This window comes from Thecamonas trahens (genome assembly GCF_000142905.1).
Source record: "Thecamonas trahens ATCC 50062 unplaced genomic scaffold supercont1.35, whole genome shotgun sequence".
Classification (NCBI taxonomy): Eukaryota; order Apusomonadida; family Apusomonadidae; genus Thecamonas; species Thecamonas trahens.
Window position 1 is genome coordinate 7,883 of NW_013657645.1, and position 17,384 is coordinate 25,266.

Consider the following 17,384-nt stretch of genomic DNA (forward strand, 5'->3'; position numbering starts at 1 on the left):
CCTCCCCACCACCACCACCACCACCACCACCACCACCACCACCACCACCACCACCACCGCACAGCTATGACAGACCCAGCGGCACCACGCCTTCGCAAGGTCTTCAAGCCTCTTGACCAATACTCGCGGGTCAAGCTCTCGGCTGTCCGGCTCCACCGTCATGAACGGCTCCTCACTCAGGGCCCGGACGCGCCGCTACCTCCACCACTACCAGAACTCGCACCACAGGCAGAAGCAGAGGGCGGAACTGAGAGTCATCGGTCTTCACGACTTGCTCCTTCTCTTCGTCCGCATCCGCCTTCGCCTCGGCCGCGGCAGCACACTCGCCCGCGGAAGACTGACCTTGGCCTCGCACCCAAGCCGTTTCCCAACAATCGCGGTCTGCAGCAGCCGCATCCTCCGCCTGCACCGGCCCCGGCACCGGCGCCGTCTTCTGATCCGAGGTACAATGCCTTGCTTGAGCCACTAGCTTCTCACACGCTCCCGCATGTTCCGCGAGATGCCGCCTTTAACTCGGTCCCTCTCCCGATGGGCGTGCCCCCGCCGCTGCGGCTCTCGGCTGCCCGCGCTCGGGCCCGCGCTGGCCGCACCACCATTGCACCACTGCTCAACGCGCCGGTATCGGTCGGTACCTCTCGTGGCTCACGGGCCACCTCGCGCTCGCTCGGCTCCCGCGCCATTCTCACCCCGATCGACCCGCCGCCGACCGCCTCGGCCGCCCTCGACGACTTTCCCACCTTTCTCCCGCTCGACTCGTTCGATGCCATCGATGCTGCCTCACGCCCGCCGTCGGAGCGGACTGCCCGTGCCGAGCGGCCGGACGTTCCGCCGGCGTCGTTTGAAAACTACTCCAACGTGGCTGCCGTCTCCAAGTTCTTCCGCCACGACGGCTCGTTCGAATGGATGCCGGTCCGCGTTCTTGGCTTTGACCCCGACAAGAATCTGTACCTCGTCGAGTTTGTCCACACCAACTCGTCCAAGTATGTCTCGCGCTTCAACCTCGTCTTTGACGGCGAAGACACCGGGCTCCTCGATGATCGTCGCCGCGAGGCCCTCGCTCTCCGCGACGAGCAGGAACACTGGCTTCGCCTGCTGTACTACGTCAACGACATGCCGTCGCCGCCATCGCTCTCGATGCCGCGCACCCAGCTCGAGAGAATCCTCACCCTCGCTGCCGTGCCGCCCTCCCACCCGTCGTTCGCCGACCTCGTCCTTGACATGCAGGCCAACCACGCTCGCGGCCAGAAGCTCGCTGCCGTCAAGTCACGTTTTGGTGCCGACCCGGAGCTTGCAGCCCAGTACTCGGCGCTCAACTTTGCGCTCCTCGACACTCGTCGGCCTGTCCCGCACCACGCCATGGTCCAGCTCCCGCTCGGCTCACCAGGCACCCGCTCGCTTGTCCGTCATTTTGACGCTTTCCTCGTCCGTGCGCTGAGCCCGGCCGTCGCAGCGCTCAACGCTATCCGGGCAGAGTGTCTCGCGGTCGAAGAGCTTGTACTGTTCAACACGAACGTTGCCTCGTCGCCGTCGGTCGCCGCCTCGGGCCTCGCCCCGGGCGCCGTCCTCGAACTCGCCGCCTTTCGGACCGAGCAGCGCGCCGTCTCGGTCTCCACCATCAAGCATTTGCGCGCCACCTGGCGTGAGCGAGTCAAGCACCAGTTTGAGCTCAACTTGCCGGTCATCATCCAGACCGCCGCCCTCGACACCTCGCTGGCTGGCCGGCCTGCCGTCCGCATGCGTGACATCCTCCTCCGCATCACCGCCCTTCTCATGGAGTCTGCCGTCCGCGGTCTTATCACCTCGGCCATTTCCTCACTCGACGCCTTTTTCGCGCCCTACGCGGACGTGCCCGACTTTGAGCCTGCCGCGTTGCCCAATGCCGCCACCTCGGATGACCTCGACTGGTCTGCCCTCCTCCACGGTGCTCCGCCGTTTGCGCCGGACCTCGACTCACTGCCAAGCTCAACGCCGCTTCTCCGCATTGCCCGCTGCCTCCCGGAACCGCTGTTTGTCACCACCCTTGTCCTCACTGGCTTCCACGCTCATCCGTCCAAAGCCAACGAGTCTGACCCGCTTTGGGACGCCCAACACGACCTCATCTACCGTGATTCATACCTCGCCACCGTCGCAGCTGCCGGCGAGTCTTCTCTCTCCATGGCGCTCTCATCGTCGACCATCGCTGCCGACCTGTTCCTAGTTGGCGAGCAGGATTTGGATCACGGCTCGATTGAGGACCTGCACATCGCCGTGCCTGAGCAGCTCGCCGAGATCGAGTCTACCACCCCGGCTGACGAGCTTGCCGCCCGCGCCGCCCGCGCCCGCGCCGCACACAAGGACTCACTTGTCCGCGACACCGTCGGCCTCGCTCTCGACCCGCCGCTCTCGGCCTTTGAGACCATGCTCACCTCAGTCATGGACGACATTCTTGCTGCCGCCGACAAGGTGCCGCTCATCGACTCGGAAGTGACCGGCAACCCGGCCCTGTTCTCAAAGTACCTGGCCTCGGTTGATCCGACCTCGCCGGACATTGCTCCGGTCCTCACCGGCGTCATGGCGAATCTCCGCGCCAACTTTGCACTTCCGCGCGAGCTCCTTGCTCGCCTCACACCGTACACCGCGTACATCCGCCTTTACACCCAGCGCGCTGCCTTTGAAGCTGCCATCATCGACATGGCTCCGTCACTCGACCAGTACGCTGCACTAGTTCGGGCCCAACGTGACCGCGCCGCCGCCGTTCGCGCAGACCTTCCTGACCTCCTTGCCTTTGGCCTCTTCGAGATCAACCTCAAGCCGGCAAAGACCGTGCTGGCCGCCATGGCCGAGTCGCTCGCCCGCCTTGTTCTGCGCCTCCTGCACGCTGAGGCCCGCGACGACGCCTCTCTCGTCCGCGCCTCGTTCAAGGACCTCAACGCCAAGCTCCACGCCCCGACCGAGACGCCCGAGGACTGGAAAGCTATGAAACATGTCATGGCCAACCTCGATGACACCGTCGCCGGCCACGTCTCCCGCATCCGTGCCATGCTCGCCAAATACGACACCCTCGAGTCGTTTGGCTTCCGTATCGACGACTCGGAGGCGTACCTCAAGTGGGATGCCGTCCGCTGGCCGCGCCGCATCTCGGAACAAGTCATCCACACTCAGAACGCGCTTGCAGACGCCGAGCGCATCTTTCAGCAGGAGCTCGCCGACAAGCAAAAGGCCTTTGCCCTGCAAGCCATCAAGCTCGAAGACTCGCTCCGCGAGGCTGAGGGCTACGGCGACCTTGACCGTGCCCCGCTCTATCTCTCGGCGCTCCGCACTCTCAAGCGCAACGTCGACGACGCCGTCGACATTGCCGCTACCTTTAATGACCACGAGTCTATTTTCGGCCACTCGCTGACCTCGTACGCCCATCTTGTCGAACTGGCCGCCGCCGTTGCGCCCTTCCTCCGCCTCTGGGACATCGCTGCTACCTGGGACGACACCCGCGCTGCCTGGCTCGAGGACGAGTTTGTTTCACTCTCGGCAGATGCTATGCAGAACCAGCTCGATGCCTGGCTTGACGACCTTACCTCACTCGGGGAGGCCTTTATCCGCCTCGCTGTCCCACGCGCCGCCGTTCGCACCCTCCGTGCCCAGATCACCGCCTTTGCTGCCCACATGCCTGTCATCTCGGCCCTCCTGGCCATTGCCCACCTTGCGCCGCAGCTGCGCAACAAGCACTGGGCCGCCGTGACCAGGGCCACCGGCCAGGACTTTGTTCTCAAGCAGGACACTGATCTCGCCTACATTCTCGCCAACTACTCGTTTGCGCACTGCATGCCCGAGCTCGAGGCCGTCGCCCGCGCTGCTCGTGCCGAGCGTCGCATCGACGACACGCTTCGCGCACTCTGGCAGGAGCGGTACAACTTTAAGTTTGACGTTCTTCCCCATCGCGAGACTCACTCGTACGTGCTGGATCCGGTCGCCGTCGAAGACATTGCCCAGCGCAACGAGGAGCACATTCTCAAGGTCGAGGCCCTCCGCTCCTCGCCACACATTGCCGAGTTCTCCAAGCGGCTTGCTGAGCTCAAGGCCGAGTTTGACAAGTTCTCCCGCCTCCTCGACGGCTGGCTCACCCTTCAGCGTCACTGGACTTACCTCCAGCCGGTCTTTGCATCCGACATCTCGCACCAACTCCGCGACGAGGCTCGCGAGTTTGAGCGCGTCGACAAGTTCTGGCGCCGCGTCATGGACGCAATCCACGACTCGTCGTCGTACTCGTCCATCTCCACCCGCAACTACCACGAGTCGTTCGAGAAGATGAACACCACCATGGAGCGGGTCAAGGCCTCGCTCACTGGCTACCTCAACGTCAAGCGCTCCACCTTTCCGCGCTTCTTCTTCCTCTGCGACGGTGAGCTCCTCGAGCTGCTTGCGCTCTCGGCTCCATCCGCGCTCATTCCCTCGCTTCCAAAGCTCTTTTCTGGTCTCCACCACTTTGCCACCTCGCCGATCTCGCCGAGTATCACTCACATGGCATCGTCATCTTCAGCCCCGCTCATCGAGCTCCATGCCCCGGTCCCACTCGTCAACGCCCAGCTCGAGGCCTGGCTCGCCGCCCTCACCCGCGGCATGGTCTCCACCCTCTCTCACATCGCCGTCTCCGCCCTCGCCTCCTACCCGGGTCCCGACAACGCCGCCGCACTCCTTGCATGGGCCGCACCGCTCCCACCCCAGCTGGTCATCCTGGTGGAGCGCATCGCCTTTGCCACTACTGTCGAAGCCGTCGCTGAGCCGCTGCTCCCGCTCTCTGCTGCTCGCGAGTCTGCGCTCATCGACGTCATTGCCAATGCGCTTCGGGCGCCGCCCTCGTCCGGATCCGCCGATGCTTTGCAGCCGCCGCGCTCCACCCTCGAGGTCATGCTTCTCCTGCACACCTACTTTCGTGCCGTGTACTGCGAGCTCCTTGTGCCGGCCAACCCACTCTCGCCGGCCAAGCCAGCCACGCCCTGCACCCCGCGGACGCCATCGTCACAGCCGGCCTCGCCACCGCTCTCGGCTTCCAGCTCCTCGTCCAATCTTGCTGCTCTCTCCGCCTCGCAGCAAGTAGGGTCGGCCGCAAGCTTCCTCGCCACTGCAGAGCCGGACGTCCGCGCCGCCTATGCCGGTCACCTCCGGTTCTATGCCGACACCACCGACACCACCGGCCGTCTCGCCGTTTCTGCCCGCCAGTACGATGCCGAGCTAAGTTACGACTTTGAGCTTGTTCCGCCGCATGCCCCGCTCGCCATCACCCCGCCCGAACGCGGTGCGGTTGCGGCGGCCACCTCGGCACTGGTCGCATCGCGCCTCGTCGCCATCACCGGCGAGCACTCGACCGGCAAGACCCGGACCGCCCTCGCCCTCGCCCCGAATCTTGGTCGCTACCACGTCGTCTACTCGGGCTCGCCCTGCATGCACTACGTCACACTCACCAATTTGTTCAAGGGCGCCGCCGCCGCCGGCGCGCTCCTCGTCATCAACGATGTCGACCGCCTCACCACAGGCATGATGGCGGTGGCAGCCCAGCTGCTCGGTCGCCTCCTCCGTGCCCGCGCTGCTGGTAAGGCCGCCATTGCCTTTGAAGGCTCTGATGCGCTTCCGCTTGCTCCCTCCATGGGTGTGGTCCTCACCGCTGCGCTGCTCTCCTTCTCGCCACCGTTCCATTCGACCGTCGTTCACAAACCTCGCCTGCCGGGTGCAGCGCCGGGCGATCGCCAGTGGTCTTCGCTCTCGGCCTCGCCGCTGGAGTCTCTGGTCGCCTTTGAGTCGGCTCAATCGTTTGCCTCGTCACCAATGCTGGCTGCTGACGCCGCAAACGCCGCCGAAGCCGGTGATGCCGCCGCGGCCGTCCCAGCGCCGCCGGCTGTGGCTCCGGGCATCTCCTCGCTCAACGTTGCGCTGTACTCAGCCTCGCATCTCTCGCCGTTGCCGCCGGCGCTCAAGGCAGCCTCGCGGACCATCGCCCTAGCTGCTCCGTCGCTCCACGCTATTGCTTCCGCGAATCTCGCATGTGCCGGCCTTGTCCACGCCGCCACGCTGGCGACCAAGCTTGCCGCCCTCGCCGAGCTCGTCCCCGCTATTTGCGCCCGCTCCGTTCTCCGCGTCTGTCGCCTTGCCACCGCGATGTGGCGCTCGGTCGAGAGCGCTTCCCTTCTTCCGCCGCAGGCCTACACCCACGAAGCTACCATTGTCGTTGCCGCCGTCCGCATGTGGATGGCGCCCCGCCTCGACAAAGCCGACATGCAGAGCTTTGAGGATGCCCTCGCAGCCGCCTTTCCGCGCGGCTGTGAAGCAAGCCCACATCCTGGCCTTGCCGTCCCGCGCCATGTACCGCTGCTGGATGCCACGGCCGCTGCCGCACATGCCAAAGACCTTGGCCTCGAGGCCACGCCTCAGCTCCTTGCGTGTGCCACTGCGCTCTGCGACGCCGCGGCTCTTGCGCGCGGCGTCATGCTTGTCGGCTCGCCGGCGTCGGGCAAGTCTGCCGCACTTGCGCTCTTCCGCGCACACCTTGCCGCTGTTGGCGGCTGGCGGGTGGCGGCGGTCTACCCAGCCTCGCTCACCTACGGTCAGCTGTACGGCTCGATTAACCCGTCGACGGGCGTTTGGGTCGACGGCCTTGTTGCACACCTTGTCCGCGCTGCCGCAGCCGCATCTGCAGCCTCTGGTGCCCGCACTCTGATTGTCTTCGATGGCCCGCTCTCGGCCCACTGGGTCCGTCCGCTCTTCGACCTTCTCGGCGCTCACCCTGTCCTCTGCCTCGACTCGGGCGAGCGCGTGCTCTCAACCCCGGACTTGCATTTGGTGTTTGAGACCGAGTCGCTCGACCTCGCGCCGCCGTCGCTCGTCGCGCAGTCGGCTATTGTTCGCACTCCGGGCCCGCTCTCGTGGCGGCTGCTGGTCGCCCCCGCGCTGGCGCGCTTTGAGCGCGAGTACGGGCCCCAGATGGGTGTTCAGCAACTTGATGTCGCTGCCACCCTTACTCGCCTCCTCGTCGACTCGACACTCGTGGCGAAGGCGGTCTCAGTCCGGTGCTCGCTCTCGCCCCAGGAAGACGGCCCAGAGGGGCCTTCACCGCAGTGGCCTCCTTCCTCGCGCTGCTCGGCTCCGAGCTGGCATCGTACCGCGGCGTCGATCTCTCGTCGTCGCCTGAGTTTGGCCGCCTTCACCCTCTCCCGTCATCAGAGACTGCTCTCGCGGCACGACTCGAGGCGCTGGTTCTCTTTGCCGCCGTCAACACACTTGGTGCGCTCCCGGTCAGCTCGGCACGGACCGGGTGGATTTCTTGGCTCGGTGGCGCACTCTCCAGCTTTGGCATCGAGCTCGACGCACTCGGCGTCGAGACCGTGGCACAACTTGCCGACGTCGTGCCGAATCCGAATGCAACGGCAGAGCCGCACCTGGTCTCGTGGGCCGACTACGCCGCCGGCCGCGGCCTGTTTGTCACCATGCCGGTCGTGGGCACTCCTATTCGTGCCCACCGCGGCTTTGCTGCCTCGACCGTCCGTGTCCAGTACCTGACCTCCAAGCTCCTCAACGCCGGACACCATGTGGCGCTCTGTGGTCCATCGGGTGCGGGCAAGACGCGCCTCATGCTGGACATTTTCTTCCGCAACGAATGGCTCGCCCCAACGTGGCCGGCCACGTTGTCCCGGGCACCGCCCACATGCAGGCGTCGGGCTTTCAGCTCGCGCTCGACCGGGTCCTCACACGCAAGCGAAAGAACGTCTGGGGCCCGATTGCCCACGGCCAGACCCGCGCCATCCTCGCCGACGACTTTGAGTTCCGCATGGAAGAGGGTGCGCTTGGCGAGCTGCTCCGCCAGTGGCACGACACAGGCGGCTGGCACGACGCCACCAAGCCGACAACCTTTCGCTTTGTCGAGTCGATTCAGTTTGTGTTGGCCTCCCTCGACGCCGACGCCGACCCGCTGCCGCCGCGGCTGGCCCATCGGTTTGTCACGCTTGCCGTTGAACCACCGTCGCACGACGAGCTCGTTGTTGCGCTCGCGCCCGCCGTTGCTGTTCACCTCCATACCGCCCACAAGCTCTCATCGCTCGACCTTAGGTCGCTCTCGAAGCCTCTTGTCGGTGGAACGCTCGCGCTGTACCACGACCTTGCGCTGGCGCTTCCCGCCTCGCACGCGCGGCCGCACTACGCCTTCAACATTCGACATGTCGTCAAGGTACTTGACGGCCTTGTCCTTGCAGTCCGCGGCGGTCTCGAGTCTGTGGAAGACGTGCTCGAGGCGTGGCACCACGAGCTCCGACGGGTCTTTGCTGACGGCCTCGTCGAGCTTGAGCACCGGACATGGGTCGCTCGCTGGATCGCCACCCACGGCCCACAGCTCTTTGCAGGCATTGCCGATGCCCAAGTGCTAGCCGAGCTCTTTGCATCGCCGCCGCGGCTGTTCAACACCCTCATGCCAAGCGTCGCCAAGGACCACCCGTACGCGCCGGTGGCTTCGGGTGACAGTCTTCTCGACGTGGTCGACAATTTTGTGACCGAGCTCAATGCGTCGACACAGACCCCGCTCAAGCGGGCCTTCCTCATGGACGCTGTGTCGCACATCTCTCGCCTCAACCGCGTCTTTTCGCTCCAGCGCTCGCACGCGGTCCTTGTCGGCGCAACAGCAGCGCAGCGGACAAGCCTCGCTCGGCTCGCCGCTGTCCTCTCGCACGTCGCCCAGCGTGCCATCCTCGAGCTCTCGGCCACGCTCCACTCCGACGAGGTCGAGTGGCGCAAGCTCCTCTCGTCTGCGCTGCTTCGGGCCGGTGGCCTCGGCCTTGCCACGGTGCTCATTGTCGATGAGACCCAGCTTGCTGCCGAGTGCGTCCTCGCCGACTTGGCCATTGTCATCAACTCGGGTCACGTTCCCATCACCCTCTTTACCGAGGAGCAGCAGCAAGCCGTTGCGCGCCACATCCGCAACACTCATCCGGGCATGGTCGAAGGCGCCGCCATCTACGTCCAGTTCCTCCGCAACATCAAGACCCATCTGCACCTGGTGTTTGGCTTTGACGCCGCCTCGCCCACCATGCACTTTGTCACCCGCCACTACCCGGCACTGCTCAACTGCTGCACCCTCGACTGGTTTGACACCGTGCCCGACGACGACCTGCGGCTGGCCGCGCACCAGGTTCTTCACAACGTGCCTGGTGCACTGCTGAGCTCGAGCATGCTTGAGAGCGTCGGTGACCTGCTTGTCGACCTGCACAAGGTGGCCGTGCACGTGACGGGCGCCTTTGCGCTCGCCACCGCGCTGCCGACCCCGGTCTCGCCCGCAAGCTTCACCGAGTTTCTCTCCGAGGTTGTGGAGGTCATCAAGCACCGCTCGCAAGAGTACTCGGAGCGGGCACAGGTGCTCACCGCGGCGCTGCTACAGGTCGACAGCGCCAACGCGGCGGCGGCCCAGCTCAAGATCGAACTCGTTGGCCTATACCAGACCATCACCGAACGTGAGGCTACCATTGCGGCGCTCGAGGAGGAGCTGTCGGACGACCACGCTTCGATTCGGCACTTTGAGGACGAGCTGGCTGTTCTCAGCCAGGCCATTGACGCCAAGAACGCGACTGCGAGTGAGCTCGAGTCGGTACTGCAAGTCTCAGAGGAGACGGTGCTGCCCAACATGGTGCGCGCCAAGAAGCGGCTGAAGCAGCTACAGCGACGGACCCAGCTGAGCCTGGCGTCCAAAACCAAGCCGTCGCTGGCCCTGCGGCTGGTGATGAAGGCCATCTGCATCATCCGCGAAATCACACCACGCTACGTCATGGTGCCCGGAACCGGCGCCGATGGCGCGCCGATCCGCGAGGAGACGTACTGGCCTGAGGCCAAGATCTTGCTCGCCGACGGCAAGTTTGTACGCAACCTTCTGTTCGTTGACCCGATGCAGCTGACCGACGAGTCTGTGGCCAAGCTTGCTGACGTGCTCGCGCACGAGAGCTTCCAGGGCAAGGCGGTGGTCAAGCTCCGGCGGCCGGTCCGTCTACTGTACGACTACGTGCACGCGGCGTACCAGCTGAGAGTCACGCTCACCTCGCTCAAGCCGCAGCAGGAGGAGCTTCGCATTCTGCGGATTGAGATTGAGGGCCTCCTCGTCGAGCGGGCCGGGCTCACCGCCGAACTCCACGCGCTGTCGGCCAAGATTGCGTCGCGCGACGCCGAGCTTGTGTCGGCGCGCAACGAGCTCGTAGCGGCGCGGGCGACCAAGGATGCTCATGTGGCGCGGGTCCAGCACGCGCAAAAGCTCGAGTCGATGCTCGAAGACAACGTGGCAACCTGGGGTGAGCGGCTCAGCGAGCTGCGGAAGCGGCTCGAGGCGCTGCTGGGTGACGCACTAGTGGCGGCGACCTTCCTAGTCTATGGCGGCCCGCTCTCGGTCGAAGCGCGAAACAGCCTGGCAAGCAAGGCAATCCAGGCTGCGGTTGCTGCGGGCTTGCGCCCGTCGCAGACCGAGGAAACCTTTGACCTCGGTGAGCTGCTGATGGGCAAGGCTGAGCGGCTTGGATGGGCGGCGCTCGGCCTTGATGCCCGCGACCGGTTTGCGGCTCAGAACGCAGTCATCATGTTTGTCAACAACCAGCGATGGCCGCTGCTCATTGACCCGTCGGGCAACGGCGTACGCTGGGTCCGCTCCCTCGAGGGCGAGCCTCTCCGCGAAATCCGGGCTGGCTCGGACAATGTGATGGCGGCGGTGAGCCGCGCTGTCCGCGACGGCGTGCCAGTCCTCCTCCACGGCATCCTCTCCGACGCCGACCTGCCGCCTGCGCTCGGCCCGCTGCTCTCCAAGCTTTACTTTACCGACAACGATGGGCTCGGCGTGCGGATTGGTGATGTGGTGGTCAACGTTCGCGAGGGCTTCCACCTCTACCTAGCGACGCCACTGGAAGACGCATCGTGTCTCACGCTGGTGACATCGGGCATTGTCGGCTGTATCTCGTACCGGCACGCACCGACGACAGTGAGCCTTGCGCTAGGTCAGGCCATTGCCGACGCCACTGCGCCGAGCCTCCGTGTGGAGGACAAGCGCGACGCGGTCATTACGGCCGAGCTTGCGCTGCTGGAGGCGGATGGGCACTTGCTCACGATGCTGACAGAGTCCGCGATAGACGCGCTGGTGGGCAGCGACGCGCTGCTGGACGAGCTCGGGCGGGCCAAGTCACAGCTACTGCTGGCAGAGAACGTGCTCGCCAAGCGGCGCGAGGCGCTCGGCGAGGCGCGGCGGGCGTTTGACGACGTGCTCGGGCCAGTGGTAGAGACTGCAGTCTCGATGTACGGTGCCATGTCTGACTTGCATAGCGTCAACCCGGTGTATCGGTTCTCGTTTGGCTGGTTCCAGGCCGCGCTGGTGGCGCAGCTGGCTCGACAGCTGGGCGAGGTGGTCGCTGCTGGAACAAGCGGCAGTGCCTCTATGCCGCACACGGCGTCAGAGGCCATGCTGGGCGAGGGCAGCGAGGCAGCCATTGACCCGTCACTGGCCGCCGAGCTGGGCGAGGCAATGCGAGTTGCGCGAGCGAGCGTCTTTGGCGAGGTTTCCAAGTCGCTCTTTGACGAGGATGCACTGCTGTTTGCCACGCTGCTCGTTGTGCGCGACCGCGTGGCGAGCGGCGCCGTCTCGCGCGAGCTCTACGACGCGTTTGTGCACGGGCCGGGGGCAGGCGATGGCGGTGGGCGGCGGTTTGGTGCAAATCCGGCTCCCGAGTGGCTCAACGACGCCGCGTGGGCGGCCGTGTGTGCAACAGCCGGTACTGTACCTGGCCTCGATGGGCTCTCGGCCGAGGTGACGATGCGTCCAAGCGAGTGGCGCAAGTGGCTGGAGGCCAGTGAGCCGTGGCGGACGCCGCTGCCCACGGACAAGTGGCAGCGGCGGGTGCCGACAAAGTCGTTCCTGCGGCTGGTGCTGGTGCGGTGTGTGCGGCCGGACGCGCTGCTCGGCGCACTGCGGCACTACATCTGGTTTGCCCGCGAGGACTACGGGCCCGAGTTTGTGAGCTCGCGGTTGGCAGACGTCGGGTACATGCTTGCGCACGCGTCGCTTCCGCCAGGGGTGGCGTCGTGGTCGTGCGCGCCGGTGGCGATTCTGCACGACGACGGCGTCGATCCTCTCCTGCCGGTGGTTGCCCACGCCGCCGCCGCTGGCGTACCCGAGTCCAAGCTCCTCATTGTCCCGCTTCACTCACACTCGGTATGGCGCGCACCTAGTGAGCCTGAGAGCACGAGTGGAGTGTCCGCCTCGAGTAGTGCCGGAACCGGCACCAGCGGCAGCGGATGGCCTGCCGCCTCGCGCGAGGTGGGCGAGCCTGCGCCGGGCGCCGCGAGTCTACTCGCCTCGGGCATGTCGAATCCTGCGCTGGCCGCGAGGGCGGGTGCAGGCGCAACCGCTGGCGCGGTGTCTGGCCTCAACACCTCGGCGCGGCGCGGGCTGGGGCGGGTGCGAGGGAGCGGTGCCGGAGGCGGGAGCGGGAGCCCAGTGAGTCTAGGAGGTTTGGTCGCCGCGGCGCCGACAGGTTCAACCGGCGCGTCGGAGCTGCAGCGGGCGTCGCTGGAGACGACGATGGCCGGGCGTCTGCTGAGCTCTAAGCTCGACGGCGGGCTCGGATGGGGCCCGCCGGTCAAGTCTGTACTGGACGCCGCCAACTCGTGGGGCCGATGGGTGGTGCTCACCGATGTGGACGAGGCACCGCAAGAGGTGCTCGACGAGCTTGCGCGGTACGTCATGGGGCTCTCACCGGCGGTGACGCACACGGCGTTCCGGCTGTTTGTGCTGGCGAGCCCGGTCATCTCACTCCCGCAGCCGCTTCTCTCGCAATGCGTGACGCTTGTGGCGCAGGCCGCGCCGAGCGTGCGGTCGAGCGTGATGAGCGCGTTCAGCCACAACGGCGAGAAGCTGAGCAAGGCACTCTCTGCCGACCGCCGAACGAGCTGGCGGCGCGCAGCGGTGGGTGTGTTCTTTGTGCATGCGCTTGTTCGTGGGCGATTCCGGTTTGAGCCGCAGGGCTGGTCGTGGCCTGTGGCGCTGCCGAGCTTGGCCACCGAGGTCGAGGTGCTTGGGGTGCTCGAGCGCGAGCTTGCAGCGCGGCCAGTCGGGCGTGACATCGAGCATGTGCTGGCCTTCGTCCGTGGATGGGCCCGCGACGTGGCGTACGGTCCGCTCTTTGGTGCGCCGCTGGACCGCTGGATTGTGGAGGCGCTGCTGCGGTCGGTGCTGCGGCCAGAGATTGCGGACGAGAGCCGCAACTTTGTGCTCCGCGGCGAGTACGTGCTACCCAAGGCGTCTGCCGGACTCCCGTCCGAGTATCTCGAGCATGTCAAGACCCAGTTTAGCAGCGACGATCCGGCGAGCGTGTTCGGCCTCCCGGATTCGGTGACGAGCGAGGCCAACCGGAAGCATGTCCACCACTTGCTTGCCGCACTGGCAAGCCTCGATCTTGTGCACGCAGACTCTGACTCGGTTCCGCCTCCGCGACACACAATCTCGTCGTGGTCGGACGAGGCAACGACGGTCATTGCCACGCTTGCACAGCGGGTGCCGGAGCAGATTCCGGGGAAGCTGGTGGCGGTGCCGGATCACGCGTCGCTGAGCGTGAAGCTTGTGGCGCGGCAGGTGAGTCGGTACAACAAGTTGCTCCAAGTAGTCCATGACTCGCTGGCGGAGCTGAGCGCGGCGCTCGCCGGTCGGGCGGTGCTGAGCCTCGAGCACGAAGTGCTCTGCGAGCAGCTTCTTCGCGGGCTTATTCCGTTTCAGTGGGCGGTTGTCTCTTACGAGCACATGTACGGCCTGCAAAGGTTCCTCGATGATCTTGCGCGGCGTGTGGCGAGCGTGCGGCGGGTGTGCAGCGGCGAGGCTGCCGGCGGCCTACATGCCGGCTCGGTCGATGTCTCGATCCTCTTTGCCCCGCGCGAGCTGTTTGCGGCGGTCCGCGAGGCGGCCGCGGCGGCACTGGAGACGACCTTGGACATGGTCGAGGTGCGTCTCTCGTTTGCGGCCGATGAGGTTCAGGCCGCGACGGCGGCAGGGGGCGGCGGCAGCGCTCGCGCGCGTGCCGGCCTGTGCGTCGATGGTCTCTGGATCCAGGGCGCGCAGTGGTCTCCGGACCGCAGCGTGGTGATGGAGAGCAGCGAGAGTGCCGGATCTGCACCGATGCCACGCGGGGTGCTGAGCGGCGTGGCTGTTCGCAAGCATGAAGATGCCCAAGCCGAGGCTGGAGTGGTGCGGGTGGCTGTCCCTGTGTGGTCGACCGAGTGGCGAGCCGAGACGCCGCTGGTGTGGGTGGAGCTCGACGCGTCGCCGACGCTGCATGTTGATGCTGTGCATGCGGTGGAGGACGAGTGGGCGCTGCGGAGCGTGGCGCTGCTGTGCGAGGCGCCAAACAGGGTGTAGCTAGCTACTAAACGCGTTTATCTACCGCTTGCGATGAGTGGGTGTGCGACCTGGGAGTGGCGGCATGATCGGCGTCAGGCCGTCAAGGCCGGGAGCCGGCTCGGGCATGGCCGACGGTGGGTGGGGCCGGTTGCGGGGATGGGTGCGTCCGCGGGGGGCGCGCGGGCGCGAGCCGCGCGGGCGCGAGCCTGCGGCGTAGGGCGAGCCTGTGGCGTGGGAGACGCCGCGTAGGGGGTGCGAGGACGGCGGCGGCGCCGTGGCCGGGCCAGCTGAGCGCTCGAGGAGGATGGCGAGGGCGGCGTTGATGGACGAGAACTGGGCGTCGACCTTGAGCTCGAGCGACGCAACTTCGCGCTGGAGCGAGTTGAGTGCCGCCGAGTCCTCTTCCATGAGCGCGGACGTGGCAGCGGTGAGGGCGTCGATGCGGTCAGAGACGTCAGTGCGGCTGGCGGCAGCGGCGGAATCAGCGTAGGACTCGTGCGGGAGGCGGAAGGAGACCGAGTGGTCGCGGGGGCGCGAGCTTGTCGAGTTTGCGCGCGGGCGCGGGCTCGAGCATGGCGAGCTGTCGTCGTCGAGGGAAAGGGCGCTGATGGCCGCAGTCGAGGAGGGATCGAGACGACGGAGGAGGTGCTTGCGGCGCTTGTAGCCAGTCTTGTCGGCCGACTTGAAGGAGCGGAAGGACATGGAGCGAAGCATGGCGCCCTGGCGCGCAATCTCGTACTCAAGCCGCGAGATGGCGGCCGACTTTTCGTGCGGGTAGTCCTGCTGGGCCCAGTGGAGGAGCGAGGGCTGGCCGGGCGGCGGCTGGCGATCGGTGCCTGCGGACGATGTCGAGGCGTTGAGCATGGACGCGCCGCGGATGGTGGAGACACGCTCGAGGTTGTTGGCAGCGGTGGCGGTGAGAGTCGCGGTTGTGATCTCTGGCTCCGTCCGTGGCGTTGCCGGGACGCCGATGCCGGGCGCCGAGGCAGAGTGCGACGCGCGCGAGCGGCGCGAGTGCGAGTGCGAGCGGGAGCGGGAGCGCGGACAGGCGCGCTCGCACGAGCTGTTTCCGGAGAGGCCCGATGTGTCTGCGTCACCGGTGTTGTCAGCCGAGCACGAGTCGACAGACTCAGAGTAGGCCTCTGTGGCGTCCACGAGGCGGGGGCCGGACGGCAAGCCTGTGAACGAGAGGCGAAGGGCGCGGGAGTCGGCGGCGAGCTTGGCGTCGGTGGCGCGGACGAGGTCGGCCATGGAGGCGGACTTGGTGGGGGCGAGTGGGGACGAGGTGTTGAGGACAGACGAGGTGCGGGTAGCGGCGAGGCCAGAGGAGGATATGCCGGAGCGGAGGCGGAGGCGCTCGAGCAGATAGTTGACGTCCGCATGGAGGTCGAGGAGCTCGATGAAGATCTCCTCAAAGATGGCGGCGTAGTCGGCCTCGGTCTTGGTGTTCATGGACGAGAGCGAGTGCTTGAGCTTGCGCCATGTGCGGAGGGCAGCGTACATGGTGCGCTCCGCGGTGCGCACGGCGCGACGGGCGCGGAACGAGGGCCGCGCTTTGACGGCGCGACGGGCGCGCGAGTAGGCCCACGCCTTTTGGATGACGACGGCTGCCGACGGCGCAACGAGACGGCGCGAGCGGTCGCGGCGGAGAAAGGTGACGACCTTGGCCTCTTGCAGCGAGAGCGCGAGGCGGCGCTGGACGAGGGCGACGAGGAGGGCGGTGAGAAGGAGGCCGATGAGGGCAGTGACAAAGGCGGAGATGCGGCCGGAGAGCGTGGTGACGACAATGTCGCCGTAGCCGACGGTGACGAGGGTGATGCCGAGAAACCAGATCGAGTCGCCAAACTGGGCGTGCTGCGGATTGTCGATGCGCTCGGCAATGTGGACAATGTACGAAAGAACCGCAACGAGGGTCGAGAGCAAGCCGGCGACGACCGAGTATGGGTGGGCATCGAGGATGGTCTTGAGCACAAAAAGATTGGAGAACTCGACGTCGGAGAGCGCGCCGATAAACTGCGAGCCGCGCCGGAAGAGGAACGAGTGATCGCGAATGTAGCGCGGGATAAGATAGGCGCGGAGAAACATGAGGATGAGGATGGGGAGCGGATGCGGACTTCCGAGTCGCTCCGCTCGCGCATGACGTCGTAGTCGATCCGCTGAACCGCGGGTAGGTCCAGGAACGGGCCGGCGTGGACGGCACAGATTACCATCTCAAACGCGCACGAGACAGCGAGCGGCGAGGTGAAGACCGTTGACGACGCCGGCGTCAGATCCTTCAGCCGCAGCAGACGATGTGCGAGGCTAAAGTACGAGTACACAGTCCAGAGCAGGCCGATCGTGGAGAGCGAGACAAATGCTTTGAGGATGGTGGAGATGAAAGTGGGTTGTCCATCGTGGGCGTGCTCGATCTCGTGCTGTCATGCCGCCCCGTCATGACCGTGACCACAGCCAACCCAGACATCACAGCCAGCCGTCACCACACGGTCCCCGCCCGCCCGTGAGTCCTAACCATCACCCACACCCGCACACACTCTCTCCCTTACTCCATCTCGCCGTCATCCGTCACATACCGAGAGACATGCAAGACCAAGGCCTACAAGGGCAAGGATGACGGTAGCACGCGAGATCTTGCGCTGCTTGCGCTGGATGGCGACCTCGGGCACGCCGGCCTTGCGGGCAAACTCCGCCGTGGTCGGCACAGCTTGACCAGTACCAAACGAAGCCGACATGCGAACCATGTTGACCACCGCCGACGAGCCCTTCTCCCGTCGTCGTGAGGGATGGAAGACAGACGGAAAGCCCACCATGTCCCGTCGGTGACTTCCTCCAAAGTCAGGTTACCCACACCCCCGACCACCCATACACACACTCTCTCTCACTCTCTCTCCCCCTGGCTGCTCACCCGTAGATCAACTGCCATGACCCCCCCCCCTCCCCCCCGACCCTCCCAAGCTCATCCTTCAAAAATTGTCCCCATCACCCCCCACCCCCCACCCCCACCACCCCAACCCCCCCATGA

At 66.0% G+C, this 17,384-nt stretch overlaps 2 protein-coding genes across 2 annotated transcripts; one reads left to right on the top strand and one right to left on the bottom strand.

Annotated features, from left to right (window-relative positions):
• Positions 1–66: 66 nt before the first annotated feature.
• AMSG_07559 (uncharacterized protein) lies at positions 67–14,409 on the top strand (the record flags this gene model as incomplete). Its single annotated transcript, XM_013900592.1, has 3 exons — positions 67–7,034; positions 7,067–7,553; positions 7,676–14,409. The coding sequence occupies 3 exons, from the start codon at positions 67–69 to the stop codon at positions 14,381–14,383; spliced, it is 14,163 nt and encodes a 4,720-aa protein (XP_013756046.1). The 3' UTR covers positions 14,384–14,409.
• AMSG_07560 (potassium channel TSK2) lies at positions 14,380–17,228 on the bottom strand. Its single transcript, XM_013900593.1, has 2 exons — positions 16,936–17,228; positions 14,380–16,779 (listed from the first exon to the last, which is right to left on the bottom strand). The coding sequence occupies exon 2, from the start codon at positions 16,448–16,450 to the stop codon at positions 14,405–14,407; it is 2,046 nt and encodes a 681-aa protein (XP_013756047.1). The 5' UTR covers positions 16,451–16,779; positions 16,936–17,228; the 3' UTR covers positions 14,380–14,404.
• Between the last annotated feature and the right edge of the window lie 156 nt (positions 17,229–17,384).